The sequence below is a fragment of the Bactrocera oleae genome, chromosome 2 (assembly GCF_042242935.1).
Source record: "Bactrocera oleae isolate idBacOlea1 chromosome 2, idBacOlea1, whole genome shotgun sequence".
Taxonomy (NCBI): Eukaryota; Metazoa; Arthropoda; class Insecta; order Diptera; family Tephritidae; genus Bactrocera; species Bactrocera oleae.
Genome location: NC_091536.1, coordinates 16252852 through 16276222, shown reverse-complemented (window position 1 = coordinate 16276222; position 23371 = coordinate 16252852). Strand labels below are relative to the sequence as shown.

Below are 23371 nucleotides of genomic sequence, written 5' to 3'. Positions count from 1 at the left end.
AAATTTTTTTTTTACTCACCCTAATATATACGCGTATGTATATAAAAGGATATACCATATATGTATGTGAAAGACTTAGTTACACCAAATATAGTGTGTAAAGGTTATCAGAGCGCCACAAAAACGCATGGAAGAGTTTACTTTATGTACCAGACATACATATCTGTAGGTATATGCATATTTAATTATTTAAGTTAAATACTGGTTTCGTCTCAGTTATTAAAAGTTTTTCGTTACAAGTTGATATATATTGTTAAAATATTTATAATGAGAACGGCATATAAAATATTAAGTTGTTGAGCCTAATATTTAGGTGAATAGTGATGAAATGTATATATATATGTAGAACATATGTGTATATACTTACACTTATTTAATGTCTTATTGTGCATTTAAAAGCTTATAATGGAAACATTAATTAGTAATTGCTTCTAGGAATTCGCCTAGTAAAGTGCTTATAATTATACTACACATATGTATGTATGGTATATTACAATATAATCGTATTAATTATATATTATTATGTATATTTGTATGTTTACTACAATACGGAAACTATTGATAGAAATTATCTAGAATTCAATCATTCAGCCATAGCAACCAGATTGTTTATTACACTGGAAGTAAAGCACTTTGCCATATTAATTTAATTTTTCTGCAATTTCTCGTCTTAGTCGCACATCAAGAGCACGCGCTTGCTTTATAAATATAATATATATCTATACGTACATGTTTATGTATGTATGTATATACGAATCAATATATTATAGGTGTTGCGTGTGCTTAGCAATTTTGCACATACACGAGCCAACATTGCAGTAAAATGCAGTGTCAGTTAGCATATAATTTTCACAATGACGCTGCTGGTGTTGATGTATGAGTATGTTAACCAAATGAGTCTTGCGCCTGTCGTGCATCCGTTGTTCAATCCTACAGTATTTCTGCTTAATTTACTGTACATTTGAAGTATATGACACATTGTCACACACCTTTATACATATATTTATGTATTTATATATATATGTATATTTTATATAAAATCTATGGATTATGTCAGTTAGGTTAGATTTAGTCGGCTAAAAACTCACAATTATTTTGGTTAAACTACAAGTAGTATTAGAGTATGAGTATACGCATACGTGCTTGCTTTGACATCCTGACTTTGGCATGTAATCTTAATTATAACAGAAATCGTATAATAGTTTACTAATAATGTAAAAACAATTACAATTTTGCTTAATATTTAACTGAGCTACTACTTTTTATTGGTTTTTTGTGTTTTCAAAACAAAAGCAGGGTTAGTTCCTCAGTTGTAGCGGTTTTGAGCGGTCGTTGTTCAGTGCTCAAAAGCCATGCTGTGAGGCATGAAACCATATTTTGATTTTTGAAAACTTTTTTGCAGCAGGCGAGTTAAGATCAACTAAGCACTAACTTCTGGCAGTTCAGGTCATGCAAGACTAAGATTAAAACACGTTTGAACTCACAACCATACTAACGAACTACCTGCAATCAAAATTAATAGCCTAAGCAGCAAGTGTTCAGCATTAAAATCTAAAATTATATAATCTTAAAGGAGGTTTTTGCATGTTTAACACCGTCAGAAAAACCCTCTTCTTGTATCGACATAACACTTTTTTGTAAAAGGACTAATTTTTTAGAAATCGTCTTCCCGCAACTCAACTCAGATGAAATGTATGTAATATAACTGTACACTATGTTATATTAAATAGGAAACAACTGATGCAAAAAAAACATAATATAATATATATCAGGTGTTTTCTTTCCGTTACATCCAGAAAAACTGACTATTTGGTACGCTTTATCAATGGTCCGTACTTCTTCAAAAACGATGATGGCCAGAACGTTACAGTCAATGGTGATCGATATAGAGTCATGATTACTAACTTTTTCATTCCTGAATTGAACAACCATGATGTCCAGGAGCTGTTCCAACAAGACGACACAGCTCGTGCCAACATCGATTTATTCAAAGACACGTTTGGTAACCGCCTAATTTCACGTTTTGAACCTGTTCGGCCGACTATTTTCTGTGGGGTTATGTGAAGTCATTGGTCTATGCGCATAAGCCACTAACGCTTAACTATTTGGAAGAAAAAATGTTGGAAAAAGTCATCGAAAATTGGACGTCCAGATTGGCTTACATCCGAGCCAGTCGTGGCGGTCATATGTCAGAAATCATATTTAAACTGTAATGCCACAAGATTATCTTTCGGATAAATAAAATTTCATGTCAATCGAATAATCCATCGTTGTTTTATTGCAATTTAAAGTTCTATACCTCTAAAAAAAAACACCCTTTATATTGGTTAACCAACCAAAAACGAAAACGCAACCGAGTTTTCAATCAACCAATGGTTTCTTATAATTAAGAAAACACCGCCCAAAAAAAAATATATGTATAGACATATATGATATACATTAATGTTTGTCGACGAATATCTCGTAAACGCTTAACTTAATTGAAAAATTTTACGAGGCCTTTCTTGTAGGGCAGTAAATTTCCTACAAAACTATGATGAACTATATCTTTCCGATTTATAATGGAATTTTTTCATTGCGTTATTAAAAAATAAAAAAATAAAATTGCTTTAATTTAATCAAATTTTAACCGTTAATATCTTTTAAATAGTTAGATTTAGGAAAAAATCGTATAAGACCATTTTGTAGAGCATTCAATTTCCAACAAAATCCATGAAACGAGATATTTTTCAAGTAGTTTGAAGCGAGTTATGAGTTTTTCTATCTGATAATACGAAAAAAATTTAAAATGGTAAAGCGGAGAGTCTTTCCGTTCAAATAAGAGCTCATACTTAGAGAGGCTTTCTTAGAGGAGTCTAAGAACCTATTTTTCAGTGTATCAAGGAAAAAAAATATTCGGTTTTTTTACCCACTCTCATGTGAAAGTCAATGTATTTTTGTTAACCTTGGTGATACTTTTGAAGCTGAGATATAAACAATTCAAGCAAATAATTTTCTAAATTGTATTGATTTTGTCACAACAGCAATGAAGTATTGCTGTTGGTGAAAAATGTTTCAGGTATTTTTCTAGTAGTAGGTCTAAGAAACCAAGAACAGTAATTAAGGTGTCGTTTGAAAATTAAAATCTACCACTAAATGACCAATATAATATCATATTGCTGACGGGCTTTAAATTGAAAATTTAATAACAGAAACTTGATTTATTAACGATTATGTATATCTAAGCTTTTAATTATTCATATTACACAATAACGTAAAACAAAAGTATAGTAATAAAGGAAACTAGTATGAAAATTTTAAACACTTTCGAACGAACTAAATTTATGTGTACGTTGTGCCTCAATGTATGCCGGCTAAGTAAAATTTTAAGTCTCTTTAAATACGGAATATTTACTTGTTGAATCTGTCATAGTGTACTTATAGGTATATATGTATTTCTAAATGGTTTGTGTATTTTTATGAGTTTACTGTTATATATATTGCAAACGCAAGTAATCACTATTAAACAAACCACTAGACGATCACATTACTAATGTCGCAGTAAGCACTTTATGCATGAGTGTAGTACCATATACCAGGAAATGACACTAAGAACGGCATTAAAATATATTTACCAACACAAATACAATACATAAATATTTCTATGAAAAGGAGAATGTGTCGCTACATGGCGTCAGGATGGACCATTTCATAAGGAAGCAGAAATGGCACACGATTTTACAGCAAGTTAACGGAAATACAGCCCATCCTAATGTATATATAAATATAAGTAAATATGGATGTGTGTGTGTGTGTGCACTTATGTTAGCAGCCAAGAAAACAATTTAGTAAGACTTATACGACTATGTGATAAGAAATCCAGCACAGCACATGCGAATAAAGGCGGCAACAAAATCTGAACAATAAGACGGACAAGGACTTGCAACACACATACGAGTCCATATTTATTTACGCAGAGTTGCGGCACTGACTGCACAAACTGACAGTTGGAAAGGACAAACAGACATTGTATGTGCACAAACACAGCAAGAAAAGCGCAATATAACGGCAAAGGAAAGGACAGATGTGCAGCAAGCAGACAATGCGAGCTAAACTTGAGACAATCAACTGACAGCGGAAGTAAATTGCAGCCTTGAAGTTGCAACATGCTGCTACACAGGCGAGGCGAAGGCAATAAGTGTCAGTGTGCGACTGTAAGTTGCTGTGTGTTGATCTGTGAGTGTCTCTGTATGTGTTTGCGTCTGCCTGTGTATGTGTCTGCGAATATGTGTGGGAGCAAGCAAGGATGTTGTGCTCTAGAAGGCCAGACTATGTTATATAAATATAATATGCCAAAAGGGTTTACCAACACACATACACATATATGGTACAAACAATGTTTTATATGTATATACATATGTGTGCGTTTACATAGATGAGTGTGTATGTACCATATGTGTATACCATATTTATGTAATAAAGAATGTTATCGGTCAACAAATTCAGCTATTGTCCTTATCTTTTTCTACTGTTTGTAAGTTCTCACATTTTTTTCGCATTGTTGCTGATTGTTTGCCATGTCACTGATGTTGTGCACACATGTGTGCGTATGGGCTTCATTTCATTTGTATTGGGCAGATGGCAGCCAGCAACGAGCAAACAATCGCAACAACACATACTTATGGTACCATACACATAGGTACATATGTAGATATATTTACCCGCGCTTGCAAGCTGTGCACTTTACTCACATTTGCTCGGTTAACTGTTCATAATGTGACAGGTTCATTGGTTCTTCTTGCACTTCGGCACACACTGGCGCCAACACTCATGCACCAAACGTCTGTTTCTTCCTCTCTCCGCCGATTGTAAGTATATTAGAGCGTAATGTAAGTAGTTGATAAATGAAATAGTGGAAAGCGAAAAAATTGGCATGATGACCTTAAATGGATACCGGCAATTGTACTTATGCGCGAGAGTGTGTGTATGTATGTATGTTAGAGAAAATAAAAAGTTAACTTCGGCTACACCGAAGCTATAATACCCTTCATAGGTGTATTGTTTTTATAGCACAAAGGAGTATAAAACGATCTTAATATTATTTTTATGGGTCAGTTTGTATGTCAGCTATATATTATAGTGGTCCGATCTAAACCATTTCTTTGGAGATTGAACCAATGCCTCAGATACTTTATTAAGTAAAAAAAAAATTCATAACTTAAATGGATTGGTCAGTTTATACGAGGTTGGTTTAATCGTGTATCGCATCTTCAACGATATCTACTTACCTAATAGCGAGAGTGCATTATCATATTGAGGGGTGATTACTTTGAAGGGTGACAAAATAGATATTAATTTACAAAAAAGCACTATCTTAAGGAGTACAAAATTCGCGATACTTTTTAAACAAACCTCGTATGGCAGTTAGATATATGTTATAGTAGTCCGATATCGGCGGTTCCGACAAATATGCAGTTTCTGCGTAAGAAAAGAACGTGTGTAAAATTTCAGGTGGTCAAAATCTCTAGGAACTGTATCGTGTACAAATCGACTCAGCTCGTCGCGCTGATCAATTTTATATACTTTAATACTATAATATATACTTTATCTGGTCTTGGAGACCACTTCCATTTGAGTGTTACAAACATCGTGGCAAAATTAATATGCTTTTAAAATTATGGACTTGAAAGTATGTGAATTTTGTAGCACAGCGTAAGCTTTCTTGTAGGTAACGATTAAGATGAAATCTCTTGTGAGCCTTTTGAGATTATTCAAGAATCGTAGAGCGGTTGTGACATACATTTTATATAGATTATTTCGAAATATGTTGCTGAGAGAGAAAAAATGAGATTGACAAAAAGAAAGTTCAAAGAAGAAATTTTTTATCTGAAAGAGCCTGAGATATAGCGGCGGAAATAAAAATATCAAAATTAGTCAGCCAGTCAGTAAATTCATAGTGGTAAATCGTGGTTTTGCCATAACTGTAATACCTCTTTACAATCAGCATATTGTGTCAACGGTTCTTCTACTCCTAATTAAATTTGTTTGTCTCGCTGCTTTAAAAGCCAAAAGTAACGACAACTTTTTTTGTTTTCTGTTTTAAATGAGTTTTCCTTAAATTTGATATTTTCACTGCTTTTCATATCAAAATTTACTATACTTGTACTTAGTTATCACAAAACTTGCAGAATTTCGAAATGGATCCGATTTCAGGAAAAAATACTAAACTTCATTCTAATAAAAAAAAAATTCTAACACAAGCCCACACGAACATCTGCACTTTTTCGCATATATAAATGTTACCCCGGTATTAGTTAACTCTTACTTAAACTTGCAGACTTACATATGTATGTATTTTTATGCACTCGCTCTTTTACTGTCACTTCTTGGCAACCGCTATGAATGTCAAACTGTGTTATACTCTTATGTGTGTCTTAACTTGAAGTTTTCTCAACTATCCAGTGATATCCGCTATCAATGACACATCGTCTGTTAGTTGAAAATGAGCCGCTGCAAAAAATAAATAAAAGTCGGGCGAAGCATTTTACTTCAAATAGTTTATAAAAGTGTTGAAATTGATTTTCCTGCCTTGTTCGTGCAAAATCAATCGAGAGGTAGAAAGAGATTCTTGTGTGCATAGGTATATTTTCATATATTCTAAGATAGACATAATTATATGGGCTTTGGCGAATGTGGAAGCATGCGTATGGTATACGGTATAGGTGTATTTATATTGTGAATATATAACGGGTGTTTTTTTTAGACGTGAGGTTTTCAATAAGGCAACATCTTTTTCGGAATTGGTCTTTATTTCAGCTATTACTTGACTTACACTCAGTTTGGTTTGCCATTTCATAATGAATACACCTACTCCGGAACGTATCGTGGCTTGCGGGCTAACAAAATTCAAATTGTGCAAGAATTAAAGCCGAGCGATCATAAAGCGCGTCGCACGCTCGGTGAATGGGCCCAACACGCGATGGCCACCGATCTCGATTTTCACAAGAAAATCTTGTTCAGCGATATAGCTCAGTTTCGGTTGAATGGATATGTCAATAAACAAAATTGTCGCATTTCGTGCCTGAATTGGAGAATGTTGATGTGGACGACTTTTGATTTCAACAAGAAGGCGCTACATGTCACACAGTCAGCGGAACAATCAATTAATTGAAGGAAACTTTTGGTGAACGCATTATCTTATTTCGTGGGCCTGTGGCGTGTCCTCCAAAATCGTTTTTTGGTTGGCATTATATTCAAGTTTTCTACAGCGAAACCACGTCTAAAGTTCCTACACAGTAGTCAAGCGTTAGCGAGTTAGCGATTGCCACATTCGATATCTGTTTTGGTTTCGAGCAAACTTCGTGTCATTTTAGCCATATACGTTGATAAAGTTGGTCCAAAATATAATAGCATTGAAGGAAGCGGTTATATCACGGACCAATAATTAGCATCGAATTCAGCTCACTAACTTTGTTTTTGCTGTTTGTAAATTTATTATTATGAGAGCAACGAAATGGCGAACTAACCAGTTTTCTAAAGTACTTTTTCAAGGTGATAGCTCTCTACTGTACAATATCTTTTCAAAACGCACAAACTAGATGATGCGCCAGAAGACCGCTCGACCATGGCTTTCGCTACACAAGCACAACATGTTGCAATCAACAAAAGTAAAAGGAAACACTTTCACAAACTACAACTCACACACACACATGGAGGTGCATATTCATCGTGGCAATGAAAATCATGTGGTGCGTAGTTTTTCCCTTTGGCCAACATTTTATTTGAATTTTCAACTGGCTCACCGAAACAGCGGCAAAAGCACACACATTTAAAGGTCACAGGCTGTGCGTAAGCAAGCTGTGAGAGATATGTTGCCTCATAAATATCTATATATGTACATACATATTTATGCATGCCAACAAACATGATTGCTTATTTGCACATGTGCAGTTGCAAAATTCGCCAACGGTTGTTTGTGGCTTTGCAAAGCAAATAACACGATTTCGAAATCTCACTGAAAACAGAACAAATCTTATATACTTTCCAAGTTTTCCAAAATGTATACCACAGAGAAATCTCTGCCAGCGAGATTATCAACGTTTCGGTTGGCTGCTACACACACAGTTGCTGTGCAAGTTGAACAAGTCGAGAATCTGAGCTTGTAAAGCTTCGGGCTATAATCTGCATATGAAACTGCAACGGGATAATGTAAATGCAGCAAACGAAGTTGTGCCGTCCTTGCGCCCCTTACTCTATGCTATTTCATTTTGTTCGTCGCCTGGGCAACGGGACAACACGCATAATAACAACACGCCATATGAGTACATGTGCTACAACACCGAAAAGCAAGCTGCATCAACTTTTGCCCAAAGGCTATGCTACGTTCACCAAATACACCAGCTTTATCAGATTTATACTTTGCATTGTATATGAAAATATTTCTGAGTGTAAGTTGGTTGTTATCTGACCTAGTATTTACTATTATATTGTACATGCACAGCTATATATGCGTAATATTTTCCAAGTTGGCATAAATTCATAGTGATTCGTTTTACGTGCACGTTCAAAAAAAATAGCAGTGTTTGTATAAGGAATATTGAATAATTTTAGAATTTTTTAATAAAATACTATAATTTCTACTATTTTACCTACTGAGAGCTCGATTGTTATGTGTACGTATACATATGTACTCGTATATTTGGGTGGGTAAAATAACGAATATTTTTTTGGTACTCTGAAAACTAGGTTCTTAGACACCTCTTCAAAAATCTCTCCAAGTATGAGCTCTTAATTATAAGGGGAAGGTCCTCCGCTTTACAATTTATATATAAATATAATAAAATATATACATAAATGATCAGCATGATTAGCTGGGTATTTTTAGCCATGACCGTCTGTCTGTATATATGCAAAATAGTCCCTCAGTTTTTAAGCTATCGATATCGATTTTGCCACCTGTTCTTTCCCTCGATAACCGACCACTATAGCATATAGCTGCCATACAAACTGAACTTTCGGAATCAAGTGCTTGTATGGAAAACTCTTTCATTTGACGAGATATCTTCACGAAATTATGAACGAGTTATTATTTAAGGCAACAACGTATTCTTCGAAGAAATTGTTTAGATCAGATCATTATATCATATATATCTGCCATAAAAATTGAACGATTGGAATCAAGTTCTTGTAAGAAACGTTTGTATTTGTAAAAATTTTTCTTATTATCAGTTGGAAAAAATCATATCTGGCTTCCAACTACTTGAAAAATTAGCTCGTTTGTTAGATTTTTTAGAAAATTTAATCCATTAAAAAATGGTCTCTTACGGTGTTTCGTTTAAACCATCTCGAAGATAAGAGATAAGAAAGATGTTAGTATCAACCTAGTAGTTGGTAGATATCTCTGGCATTCTCTTGCTATCTTATGTTTCATTCAACAAAGTGTTCTTATTTGCACTATAAACTTTCTCTCTCTCTCTCCCTCTCTCACGCTCTCCCAACAAAACGCATTGAGAGCAGAGTAGTGCGAAGATATTCTGTACTAAATTTATATACAATTTCGTAATAGCTTGCTCCATGCTTCTATTATACTGACCAACACTGTTGTCCACATACATACACATATGCTAACATATATATTGGCACAATATTCACTTTTATAGATTATAAATTTTTTTTTGTTTATTTGTAGGCAAAGAAATTGGATATTGTAAAGGTTTCTAGATTTGTATCAAATTTTTATTGCTTTTTGGTTTTAATCTGAGCCGAAAAAACATTTTTTCCGGTTGGAGATGAAATCTGGACATATTTGGAATAATTAAAAAAAAAACAACTTTATAGCTAATATGATTTTATATCTAGTAGTAATTTTTCTATTTAGTAACTTAAAATCAGCACACGCAAATGTAAGCCATTTATTGTGCGGTTTTGGTTTCAAATTACATTTTTCGCAGATTAAACTCATATTTAGAAAAAAAATAAATAAAAACAGATTATATTCCTTCAAGAAAGCACCACTACATATATTATATATTATATTATATGATAAAAAGAGAGATTAATTTGGCCAAAAGGACTTTCGTTTCTTTCTTTACCCCAGTTATGCCCAAAATGGCGATAACACTCTATCTCGCAATCAATATTATTCAATTATTTGCATATCGCCGCTCAATATATGGATATGATGTTTTTAATCTTTTAACTTAGCTTTCTTTCTATTGAGCTCATCTTTCACTACCGTCTATTTTCAAAAGCTTGCCGTAAAATTGCTAAGACTCCGCGATATTTCAAAATCCCTCGCCGTCACTAGATCACTTGAGACACAATATTATATATCGCGAAATAATGCCAAATCAAATATTAATTGATATATCGACCCAGACAAACGGGGCGTACTTTTAAATTAATGTAGACGTATGAGTTTTTTCTGCGCTTTGGAATAAGCAATTGAACCAAGAGAGCCACGCTGGAACTGGAGAGTGTTATGTAGTAAATTTGTTGCACTATAAACTCAATCCTTGATCAGGAACCTCATAAGCACGTATTATTTTCAGGGCTAAACAGTGTCAATAGCACATGTACGCAACCTTGCAATACGAGCGAAAATGCAATAAGGATCGTTAAAGCTGTTCAATCAATGTATTGTACACAACGCGATCTGCCGCATCTATTAGTTTTCAATCAAAATTGAAATGCGCAGGTGTTTGTCAAGCGAATATATATATATATATATATATATATACATATGCATACACCACACATGCACATAGTGCATGTACATACTTGTATAAGCAAGAGTGTAGTCCGGACATGTTTACAAAACACCAACAAACAATACCGGTGCATAAGTGCTGAGAGTCCTATCGGAATTTCTTTTATTGCTTGTACACGCGATTTCAAAGCTATTTATTTCGAACTTTTATACGGGCAATTGTTGTTGTGAATTTATGCGATTTTTACTGTTTGCGCTTAAGTGTGGAAAATCGCTTACATATGCCTGAATGTAATTTCGCTTAAGCCGCTTGTTTGCCTTGCAACATTTCCGCTAAATTGCACGCACACACACACACGTGCTCACACATATACATACGTGCTTGCACACTTGTATGACTGCATATTGGCAGGAATTTTTATGCATTTGCTTGTAGCACTTTTAAGTTTTATATTGAATCGTAACATATTTATTCAGAGCACGAATTGTATTGTGTAGATATGACTGTTGTACGCTTGCTGACTTTGTGTCCTCTGCTTTTCATGTATGCAAAGATGTAAAAGAATGTACCTTTTATGATTTGACGTGATTTACAATTCTTGATTTAAACTTTACAATTGTTGTAAATGTTTTTATGTTTATTCGTATTTGGAGCGCTTTCGGGATTTTAGAATGTGTTAATTGTTGGTGTGGTTATAGGAGTTTCGACATTTATGACAAATAATCTTACAATTGTACACGAAAGATACAAGAAATATACTGGAAATGCTTACCATAGATTGCCTGCCAGCAGTATCCGCCTAAAACACTATTTAAAGTCCGATCCTATAATTATTATTGCTTCATGGTAAAAGCTTTTGCTCGGTTGTTGAGGAAAGATCAATATCCACGAGTATTTGGAATGTTGCATCGTTTGCCGAAAGATTTTCTTTGAAATTTTTATACCCTCAGGGGTATTGAAGTAAGCGGTTAATTTAACAAATATTATGTCAAGCAGTTTTTTTCTTCTTAAAAGTCTAACGCAGTCACTACTTAGTTTGTCTAACTCTCAATCGCATTTACTTCACCACTCACTGCGCTGCTGAAAAAAAATCGAATCTCCTCATGGTGTTTATAAAGAGCAAACACAAGCTTGCATACGGTATAGAAAGTGGGTTTCTCAATTTACCGTGATGCTTCAACAGTCAATTCCATTTTAATTGGTAAAACTGCTCCATCGAGAAGTGCTAACTTTCTGGAAACACACACAAACACATGTGTATATACACATACCGTTCAATCGTAAATCTGAACACTTTGCCAATATTTATGCAAATAATGTCCACATACATGGTTTGTATCCATTCACCACAATTAGGTAAGTTACATGCATGTTTGTTATAAACCCTTAAAGTCTAACGGAAGGGGTTGATGGCGTTCTAACAAGTTTAACGCCTGCTGAGATTAGACCTTTTGCGCTCATAAAACTTGAGATTTTATGACTTTTGCCATTTCCTTCTTACAACTTGTACGCCACGACAACAATACATAACAACAACAACACACACACATACATACAAGCATATGCATGTGATAGCAAATAGCAACAGCATAAATGTCGCTTCACACAAGCAACAATAACGATGGCAAAATATTCGCCTGCTGGCTTTTGCTGTTCTAGTTGACTTGCAATTTCATTTCGCTGCTTCTTGAAATGTTTTTTCTCTGCTTTCTTCTTTTTTTGCTGCAATTTCTTATCTAGATTCATGCTGCCACAACAAAGCGAAATAAAATCCCACCAAAAGTTGCATCAAAAAACATATTTCACATGTTTTCCTGCAACATTTGCGGCGACTGCTTTGCCCATGGCATTCAAGCTTTCGAGTATTCAAGCTTTCATACTCGTTGTACTCCTGCATTCGCATTTTGTTCTCTTTAATTTTACTTGCGCTGTACAACTTTTTACATACTCTTTGGTGTATTCTATTTCTGCTGATCGTGTTTTGTTTTTATTTTTATTTATTTTTGAATTCCCTCAACAATTTTTATAGTAATTTCTAAAGTTTTTCATCGTCAAAATGAGAGAATTGTGTAAGCACAAGAATATTGCCAGATTTCTCACATAAGTTTTGTGGAGCGGTTTCTTTATTATTTTTTTTTGTATTTTCATGCATTTTACATGCCTACACACCTGCTCAGTGCCACCGCTATTGTGGCATAACCGATAAACTTTGAAAATTGCTGGCAAAAAGTTGCACAAATTTCTTACTTGTATACTTCTTGCTTTTTAATAAGCATAAAAAAGTTTGACTACGTTGGATATTCGAATGTGCGGGCAATTTATAATCTCTCTCCACTTAGTCGCTTGCATTTCATTGCTCACGCCTTCAAGCATTAGCAAAAGTAGTTGGAAAAGTTTTATAACACATATGAATATCATGCACACACACACACATACATTTAGATTTCGCAAGCAGTTTAGTTCGAAATTAGAGCAGGTGCTTTAATGACCGGAAAACTTTTATGACTACCAGTAAATTATGTTGTACTCCCAAGAAAACAAGGAAATTATATGTTTTATTAAGACACTTTCAAGCTTAAGTCATCTGACATGAAAAAGCAGCCATAAAATCGATCAACCATTTTTTTTTTTTGGTAAATATCAAAGTGCACCCCACAAATAGTTAGCTGTGATACACCCTGGGAAATTCTTCAAAGTAAACTAAGTAAAGACCTGCGTAGGTACAATAGACACATTGTTGGTGGCAAAAAAGTGTGCTTAATATGAGCTGAATTATTTACTATTTATGGCTAGTTCTAAAATATAGGAAGTACATAAGAAAGAAGACAACCGACTCTTACTAAAATCATAATAGATATACTATTTTCGTTCTATAGAAAGGTTATAAATCTTTCCAAAAACTATCTAACAATTGCTGTTTAGCACCATTGCCCCAAAAAAGATCCATCAAAAAGCATACAGACATTGCTTTTAGCTCTTTTTGACCAGGGTTTCCTTACCAACATGCTACATTTTTCAGCATTAAACCCTTCCCAGAGCATTTCTTTTACAAATGCATGTAAATGAGTACTATAAACGCTTAACTGTAGATGCTTTGATAGCGACAAATAAGCAAATGCGACTTCTTCCAATAGTGATAAAGTACAGATGTTGAATCATTAACTTGGTAAATATGTATGTACTATGATGTCTAAAAAATGTTATATCTGCTTAATGAGAATATTTTAGACATTGCCAGTGGACATTTTGATCTGCTTATCAGCAACCAACGCAAATTTGAATTTGAGCAAGGACATCCTTCTTCCACAAGTCATGCTTCCATGTTGACTAGAAGTATTCTCTTAAACTTTATAAGGAATGATTAACTATGACAAAATCTCCAATAACTGATTAAAAAAAATCATGAACTACTTTATCTTAGAAATATTCCTCCCTCATTCTATTGATAAAAACTCTCTTTTCAGCAGAATTTGAATTTACAAATGTAAAATAGAGTTGGTAAGTTAAGATTCTTTTCAAGCAGAAGTTTGAAAAATTTTCAGGCAGCATTGTGACACATAACTGCTTGGAAAATTAAAAAGAGTTAATCGACAGCTACAGAAAATTAATGCAGCAACTGTCCACTCAGTGAACACTCTCTGAAGGGCTGATAATAGAAAAAAGTCGCTGGCAACTAACTTCGTTGAATATATATTTTTTTATCGTCTACACGCATTTTGCACAATACGTTCTTTTAGTATGATAAGAAAAACAGCTATTTCGATCAAATATAATTCATCAGTAACAGCTTCTTTTGAACTTTTTATTGTAGTCTTCTCTAGATTGGCAGCGCCCAAGTCAAATATATCTGAAATTGGTGCATAGAACGTCCGCCAAATTGTAGCTTAAGCTAACCTAATTTAGCTTGGATTGTTCTTAAAGCTTTTAATTTGTTTGTTATTTGAATTCTAACTCAGTTACAAAGAACTTTCAGTTTAGCCTGAAAGAGCAATACTTTCTTCGCCATATATTATTTTGAACAATGTGCTTTCGATTTACTTGACATAGCATCTTGTAAATAATTCGTCAAATAAATAAATAAGAAAAACATAAACTACAACTCATTCTATTTGCACTTTTCTTTGTATTTGCAGAGCTGTCTTCATTGCAGACCAAAGATTTCTTGCGCTTAAGCAACCGGACAAATTCTGGACGCTGCAAATAAAATATGTACAAGCAAGAGATGCGGGCGCCTACGAATGTCAAGTGTCAACGGAGCCAAAAGTTAGCGCCCGAGTGCACTTGCAAGTGGTTGGTAAGTTGCAAACAACTTTCATTTTATTGCAGCAGCAGCAACGGTGGCGGTGTTGGCAGCGGCAGCTAAAACTTATGCAATTAAATAAGTGAAAGCAAAAGAAAGTTCTGCTTCCAGCTTGCGGCTGTAACCATCGAGTCTAAGTCAATTCTAAGCAAACGAGGCATTCTAGGAAAACTTAAGTGTGGTGTCAACACACAAGCACATGTTTAATAGTGTATGTGTGTGGCGTGATGTACAAGTATGTTATTGCTTTCATTTTTCTTTTGTCACAAGCGATTTGTTTCTGTATATTATGTCACGTCATATGTTCACATTTTTCTGGAGTTAATCACATAAGTTTTGCAACCAGTTCAAAACTCAGTCACTAGGCAGGACAGTACTGATTTTAGTTATGTACAGTTAATTTTTTTAGTTGTAGTTGCTGGAGTGGCAGAGTGCCGTTAATTTTATTTAGTTATAGTTGATGGAGTAGCAGAGTGCCATTAACTCAGTTAGCTCTCTATGCGTCGTAGCAAATCCAGTGTAGCTCAATTTGACTCCACCACAGCAAATACCATATTTTTAGTAGAAAAATATTCGAAATAAACAAATTTAACGATTTAGTTTTTAGAGTAGTGTTAACTATTTAGAAATATGATTTTGAGTTGAGGTATTTGCCTTAAAGTTGTTATTCAGATCTATAGTATGTACCTGAAAAGCTTAGATCTTTTTCGGGAAGCATTTATGTATATAAACTATTACATGTGACACGTCTGAAAAAAAAAAATACTGAGTTCCAGCGCCTAAATTTCGACTTCCGCTTGTAACATAACTTATATGATGGCTATTGAAGAACGGCACAAATGGTCTGGACTGTAACATATTTTTTTACACCTGTAAGGTTTGTGTATTTTATTCTATTTTTATAGCTGAGATAGTTTGGCTCAGAGGAAACTATTTGAAGCACTTGTTAATGAGATCTTTAAAAGCAGTTAACAATCTAAGGGCTTATGCTATGTTTTCCTGGTTCCGACCCTAAGTCGGCACTCTCTAGTAAACCCTTTCAAACCTAAACGGAAACGAATTGGCTACCTACGATGCTGAGTATTGTATATTCTAGGGTTTCGTTGGTACATACAAATCAAAAGAGCATAGTTTAACCCAAGATTATATAACTAGTGTAAATTTTTTATCGTAATACATGGTCTCCACTACCACTCTAACTTGTGGTGCTGAGGTCGCAGTATTTTTAATATTTTTCTATTGGCTAATTTTCGAAAAGTATATGTATGTATGCTTATACGTGAAAACATTTGAATCTTCGAAAGTAAAGTAGTTTTTGTTTAATACCGCCTATGACTTCAATTTCCTGGCGGGTTTACTTTTTTCATTTAAATTTTAGTGCTTTCTTGTGATTTCACTATTTTTCCACACACATATGTGTGAACCAGCAGCAGCGCCAAACTCGCACACATGCTGCCACATTTATTTATTCAGAAACTTAAATACGCCGGCACTGCGGTGCCATGCATTAAAATTTACTTTGAGAATTTAATTTTAATTGTGGCTAGAATCTATTGAAAAGTCAAAGTCCAACTGCCTAACGGTCATGACAAGGGAACTTTTGCATAGCCAAAAGCTTTTAACAGGAAAACTTTTCGCCACTCGGAACGGTTAGGAATTTAATGGTACATCCAAGAATGTCTTATTTAGTTCTGCTTCCGTAGAAGTCGCCACTTGCATGTGTCACATGCATATGTTTGCGTGTGCGCATGTGTGTGTGAGTGGGTGTCGGTAAAAATACACAAACACAAATGTGTCTTCGGGTCCTTCGCCAGATGCTGTTGACTCAATTTCGCCGTTATGTAATAACAATATAACAAAAGTAAGCAACAACATATATAAATAAAAAAAAAATACGAAAATGAATGAAATCTCAACTTTCAACTTCCAACTAATATTTGGTCATGTGTGAAAAGTGTAAGTGTTGAACGCTTCAAAGTTTCTTAAATATTTCTCCGGGCAATGCTTAAAGTGGGTGTGTTGCTGTCAGTAGTTATTCCGATAATTGACTTTTAGTGGTCTTTTGTAGAATTTCAAAATTACTGAGATTTTGTTAAATGTATATGTGCTTGTATGTGTGTGGACGAAATAGTTTTGAAAGCATTTTATTGGTAAATATTAAATTACATGCGTGTGCGTTAAATGTGCCGGAAGCTAGCTTTCAACTCATAATTATATATTCTATTACAGACATGTGACATCACAGTTATCCACAATTCAGTATAAAATAATAATTTTAGGAAAATATATGTAAATCCAAACCAATAAAAATTGTTATTTTCTCGCAACACGCGGCCCCCTAATAAGTTTACTGTACATATCCTACAAACTGCTAATGCCATAAAAATCAATATTAGCGAAACATTTCATTCTAGTTTTTCAGTATGCGATGTAAGAATTGGTAAAGTCGGATAGCAATCACATCCACTCTTCATACAAAGGTACGATACCATATTTAAAGTACGATAACTCTCTAAAAAACATGTCGAAACTAGTAAGGAAGAGCTATGTTCGGCTGTAACCGAAAATTTCATACTCTTGCAACTTGCCAGGATCAAAGCCAAGAATAAGCCTTCAGGTGCATAAGGTTTGTTAGAACAACAGAAATTACTAGGTATATGTAGTATAAGGTAGTTTGTGTAATTTGTGAACCAATTTCACAAATTTTTAGCATTAAACTATATTATAACCAATATAATACGTTCAGTCAACTTCGCTGAGGTATCTAACTTATTTGCCGATATATGCGATATACATAAATTGCGAGTAGTTCGAAAATCTTTCTATTAGTGTATTGGTGCTAACGAAATTTATTGACCCGTTACAACCCATTTTGACATATAGGCATATTATTATTAGAAAAAAATTATCTTCGAGTTTCTATAACACATCTCATAGATTGACCCATATTTTCGATAAAATGTTCGCTGTAGGAGCTGGGGTATACATATTCGGTATCTGCGGACTGGAATAGTTTTAGTTCGATTTACAATTTTTGGTAATAAGGTGGCGAACCTCAAAGGCACTTTTCGTGCAAAGTTTTATGGCGATACATTCATTGGTGCTTGATTTGCATACTAGAAAATAAAAGAATCATATGGAATTAAAAATTGTGTTATGTGGGAAGTAGGCGTGGTTGTAGTCCGATATCGCCAATTTTTTCACTGAAACAAAGGAATGTAAAGGTTACCCAATTTGGTCGGTATCGGTCGAATAGGTCCTGAGTTATGAGTTCTCAACGAAATGTGAGCGGCGTCACGCCCATCATCCAATTTCGATCCCGGCTCCTATAAAGTCTTCTTGTATCATCCTAGGTATACAAATAAATGTCTCTGGCGTATTCATTTATTGCTTTATCGCGCTTATAGTAGTTTTTAACCGATTTCGTCCATTTTTACAATGTTAAGGGATTTGTGTTGAGCATATTTGGTTGTTGTACCTTAAGTGGTTTAGCAGATTTACATTAAACTTTTTAGAGGACGGAGCCATGTCCATTTTGAAAAAAATTTTAGCCCACAGGTGCCTCTTCCTGCTGTGATTCTCTGTGCCAAATTACAGTCTACACCTTAATCTAGTGCTTAGTTATGGCACTTTATTGATTTTCGTTTAATTACATTTGGTGGGCATGGCAGTGGTCCGATTGTGTCCATCTAGGAACTCGTTCTCACCTTTTGCCAAGAAATACTTGTACCAAGTGTTATTAGAATATCTCAATTTTTACTCAAGTACTAGCTTACGCAAACAGATGGACATGCAGACATCCTACTCATCTGTTGACTTTTCTCCGTATAATTATACCCTGAGCAGTATTTTTACTACGATGTTTGTAACATCCAAAAAGAAACTTCGGAGACCCTATAAAATATATATGTAAACGAGCACGACGAGCGTAGTCAATTTAGCCATACTCATTTGTATGTCCGCCTGTTTCTCTGTATCTGTGAGATATCGATCTGAAATTTTTTACGCGCCATTTTCTCCCCTAAAAGATGCTTATTTGTCAGAAGCGCCGATATCGGATCAGTATAACACATAGCTGCCATATACAAGTAGGCTAAAGGATCGGAATGAAACGGTTGTATGGACAACTTTTTCGTTTGACGAGATATCTCTACCAAATTTGACATGAAACCGACCGATCAAAATCAAGTTCTTGTAAAGAATATTTCGTCTTTGTAGCTTATGTATTATTTGGCTACACCTGAACTTACCCTTTACTTGCTTGTTTTAGTTTACTTTATTGAACTTAATTTAATTGTTCAATAAAGTAAATAATGTTTTAAATTTTATTTACTTTTAATTTTATCATTTATATATTTTTTATTCTACTTCATTTTAATTCATAACATATTATTTTAATTACTTTTATTCAATGCATTCTCATATATATTTCTGGTCACGTAATACATTTCCCCCATTTATGGCAATATGTATATGACTGAAAAAAATTCACAAGGGCTTTAGACACCTTTGTTTGTAAGCGAAACAAATGAGCCGAGGAAAATATGCTGCAAATGACATAAACACAAATACTTAGGCAATTTGTACACAAATGAGGCAGAGAAAGCACGTTAGCCGGCCGAAAATCAACCCTACCGAAAGCCAACCACCCACTGGAAAGAAAGAAAAGAAAAACAAACATGTGCATATATGTATGTATGTATTTATTGGCAAAAGAAATCGAGCGGAAATACCAGATTTAACATTGCTCCCTCAACAACAACAACAACAAAACGAGTGAATACAGCAAGGCGTACAAGTGAAAATAGTGAAACACACAAAAGGAGGGTCCCACTGACAAAACGAAGGCAATAAATGCAAATTGCCCGCCACCTGCTTGGCGACCGCGGAAAGTCTATAGCAGTGAGTGTTGATATAGGAGTGGTTCAAATTTTTAAATATTGATATGTATGTATGTTCGTTTGTTTTCCTTTACTCACAGCAATAATACAATAATCTAAAGAATTGAGGGACTACTGCCATATTTCATGTCTATCAAAGCACCGTTTAATTAGTCTAGTTACTTGAAAACAATGCCTTGTATTGGTAAACATAGATAGATAGATAGATATTATTTGATGTTTGCACCGCGAACTAAGGTCTATTCTGCCCTCCCCTCTGTCACAACGACTCACATAGCAGCCCAGCAATACAGGGTTCCGGTCATACCATTCTAGGGGAACTGCAGAGCGGGCAAGATCGTCGGCCGTTCATTTCCAGCTATAGCCTTCTGACCTGGCACCCAAATAAGGTGCACATGGTAACGATCTGATACGCTATACAGCTGTTCTATGCACTCCTGCACCAGTAGCGATTTAATCTCATAAGTGCTGCTTGGCTATCGCTGCGTATTTAGTTGCGATAGTTGCGTTGAAGGTTTATCTCTAGACCCCGACTTATAGCAGCGATTTCTGCTTGGAAGATGCTCGGAAAACTTCCCATAGGTATGGAGAGTTTGGTACGCGGCAATTCCTCCCGACTTTTTCGAGCCGAGTGTAGGGTCTTGATTTGTTGGTACGAGAATACCTTCCCACTGCCAAACCCTTCTGCTGTCAGTTAAAACATGACCTCCAGTGCTGTCAAAAGCTGTCTTGCGACTATCCGATCCGATTTGTGTTCGAACACAGGTAGACATTGGTCTTCCCGAATTGTCCCTGGGAAATGCGTAAATATACAATCATAACTAAACCTTTTGAAACTCTCTAAAGGCTAATTGTCGTTTTATATTTCCTAAAAAAATTCATATTCATTTACGAGTTTGAAGACCTTTTAGATAAGTAATTTTTATTTGACATACCAAAATCGATTCTTAAGACATCATAGTATAAGAAAGGATTCCTCAACCCCATGCTTCATTATAGTATTTGAAATTTTTAATCACAACACTTAGTAAGAGTACACACACATAAAAGTCAACTCAAAATTAATTAATTAATTAACTTAATTTGCTATTTTATTTTCAAAAAGTCATGTGGATATTTATCGTTGAAAAATCATTATAAGGTATAACTGTAATTGAGGCTGCAAGGCTTTTATATACTATATTGTCAAAAAGAATTGTAAATACAGACCACGGCAGGAGGTTTGCGCAAAAATATAATAAGGTAATTTTTGTTAAATTGCACACGATAGCTAGACAGTTAATTTTATTGAAAGGAAAATGAGCTGCTGTGACCAATTGACTGTTAAGGGTGAAACATTATTAGTTTTTTAGCACATAAAGACCTACTGGAAACATTTTCATATGCAATTGTGAGCTAAGTATTTTTAAACAAAATAATTTTAGTCTCACTTTCGCAAAAAATTTATTCCAAACACTTTGTACTTGGCCTTTTACAATAATAGTTGCGCTGGCTAATTTTTCAAGTACAAGCTATTGAGATTGTCGCCTAACTTTGTTGTTCAAGTTTATGTAGGCTTTATATTTATGTGACTGCCCGAGGTTGCAGGCTTTCATTTTTTTTCAGCACATAAACCTAATAGCACTCAAAAGACAAGTCGGTAAAGATCAGATATAGTTCTTTCCTTCAGCGGACTATATTCTCTTAAAATATGCTGCTAAGATACCAAACAAAACGCATCAAACTGAAGAAAAACGTTTTCCTATGGGGTACTTTATATAGATATTCTCTCTTACCTGCTTGCTCTGGTGACTTCCGCAGTCGTTCTGTGCTCTCATATACAAATTAATGCTGGAGATAATGCCAGAACACACATTCTACTTAAACTATTATACAAGAGTATATATGTGTATGTTAAATAGTTGAAAAGCAAACAGCGTGTGGTCGTTGCGACAAGCTTTATGTCGTTGTAAATGGCGGCAAGAGGCATAATGGTATTTTTTCTACGCACAACATGTGCGATACTCCAGAGACAATGCTAAAAAAAAATGCAAATATGATAATGACTACAGGCTATGTGGCTCTGAATAACAATCATATGACATTGGGTGAAAAAAGGACAAAGCGGAAATTCAATTTGTATGTCGGAAATGTGAAGTGATTATGCGAATTAAGCTGCGCGGCGCAACTTCTTTTCACGAACCACGTTAAATAAAAAATAAATTATTGAAAATATTTTTTGGTTTTCACTTTGAAATGAAGAAAAAGAAGTTATAGGTATAAAAAATATGTGTAGAATAAAATATATAAATACTTTTAACCAGCCGTTAAAGACGCTTTAAATCATTACGCAGGGTGAAAAGTAAACGAAAAGCTCACATACTAACAATGTGCAACTGGAAAATATACATAAAATGCCTACTTTTGCTTGAAATGAAAATCGTGAAAAAAAAAATATTTTGTTACATAGTTCGCACGGGATTTCACAGCAATATATTTGATAAAAAATAAAAGAGCCGTTAGAGAAATGTGTGTTCAAAGGCAGGGGGTACATGTACTGTTTTAGTTTTCAAAAAGCAATCAACTTTTCTTATAGATTTAACATAGCTGGCAATACAGCAGCACATTTTTATAAATTTCGATTTTAGCATCAATTTCACCTTCGACTTGTGTTATTTTGATCTTGAATTGATATTCCCGCTAACATCTCACGAAGAAGTATTAAATCTGTGTGTTAACCGTGTTCTGTGACGGTTAGCTGACCTTGCCAGTCTGGCAAATGTTGTGTTAACCCAGCTTGGCTGCAATATTGTATGTTTATCACGTTTAGCATGGGTTGTGCGATATGCATAGTCGTCTCACTAAAATCGAAGCTCAGTTGCGCTCATAGACCAAAAAAATTATGTGCTGAACTGTAGCCTTAACCATTAGTTGAAGTGTTACATCAGGGAGCGTTTTGTACTAACCAACGATTGCGGCGGCCTTAAATGTCCAATAAACTGCCACTCTTTAAACTTTTGGACAATATTTTTAAGCAGCTCGTTCCATGAGCTTGGTAACAATTTTTTGAATAAATTCTAAAATTGTGCCACTGAGCTTTGATACGCATCATCTGTCAAGATTTCCAGCGGGAGAGCGTTGTCACTAGCCGTCATTGTTAAAATAACATATTAAGGAAACGGAAACCACCACATGAAACACCCTGTATACATCTACTTATCCACACTCGTGCTTATGGCACAAGTGTGCGCAAGCAGATTGATATAAACTATAACCAAGGCAATATATAGATACGAGTTGAATCCGCATATAAACGCATATATTTGTACATATGTATAACGATTTGTTGTTGCTCACGTCATCACGGCAAATTTTGCATTCACGCTTCCCGCTACATTTTGTTAGTACGTGCTAATGCCACAGCTGCTATGTTCCGTAAAAGATTTCACTTGCGCATTCGTAGCAGCTGCGCTACGCTACCTTAACGTAATGCCAACTGATTG

At 34.8% G+C, this 23371-nt stretch overlaps 1 protein-coding gene across 1 annotated transcript in view; it reads left to right on the top strand.

Moving 5' to 3' along the window:
• The window catches only part of dpr11 (defective proboscis extension response 11), a 181910-nt gene that overhangs the window by 136524 nt on the left and 22015 nt on the right, over positions 1 to 23371 (top strand). Inside the window, exon 5 of the mRNA XM_036378037.2 lies at positions 14822 to 14982. Within this exon, the coding sequence (XP_036233930.1) occupies positions 14822 to 14982 (161 nt within the window). The remainder of the gene's footprint in view (positions 1 to 14821; positions 14983 to 23371) is intronic.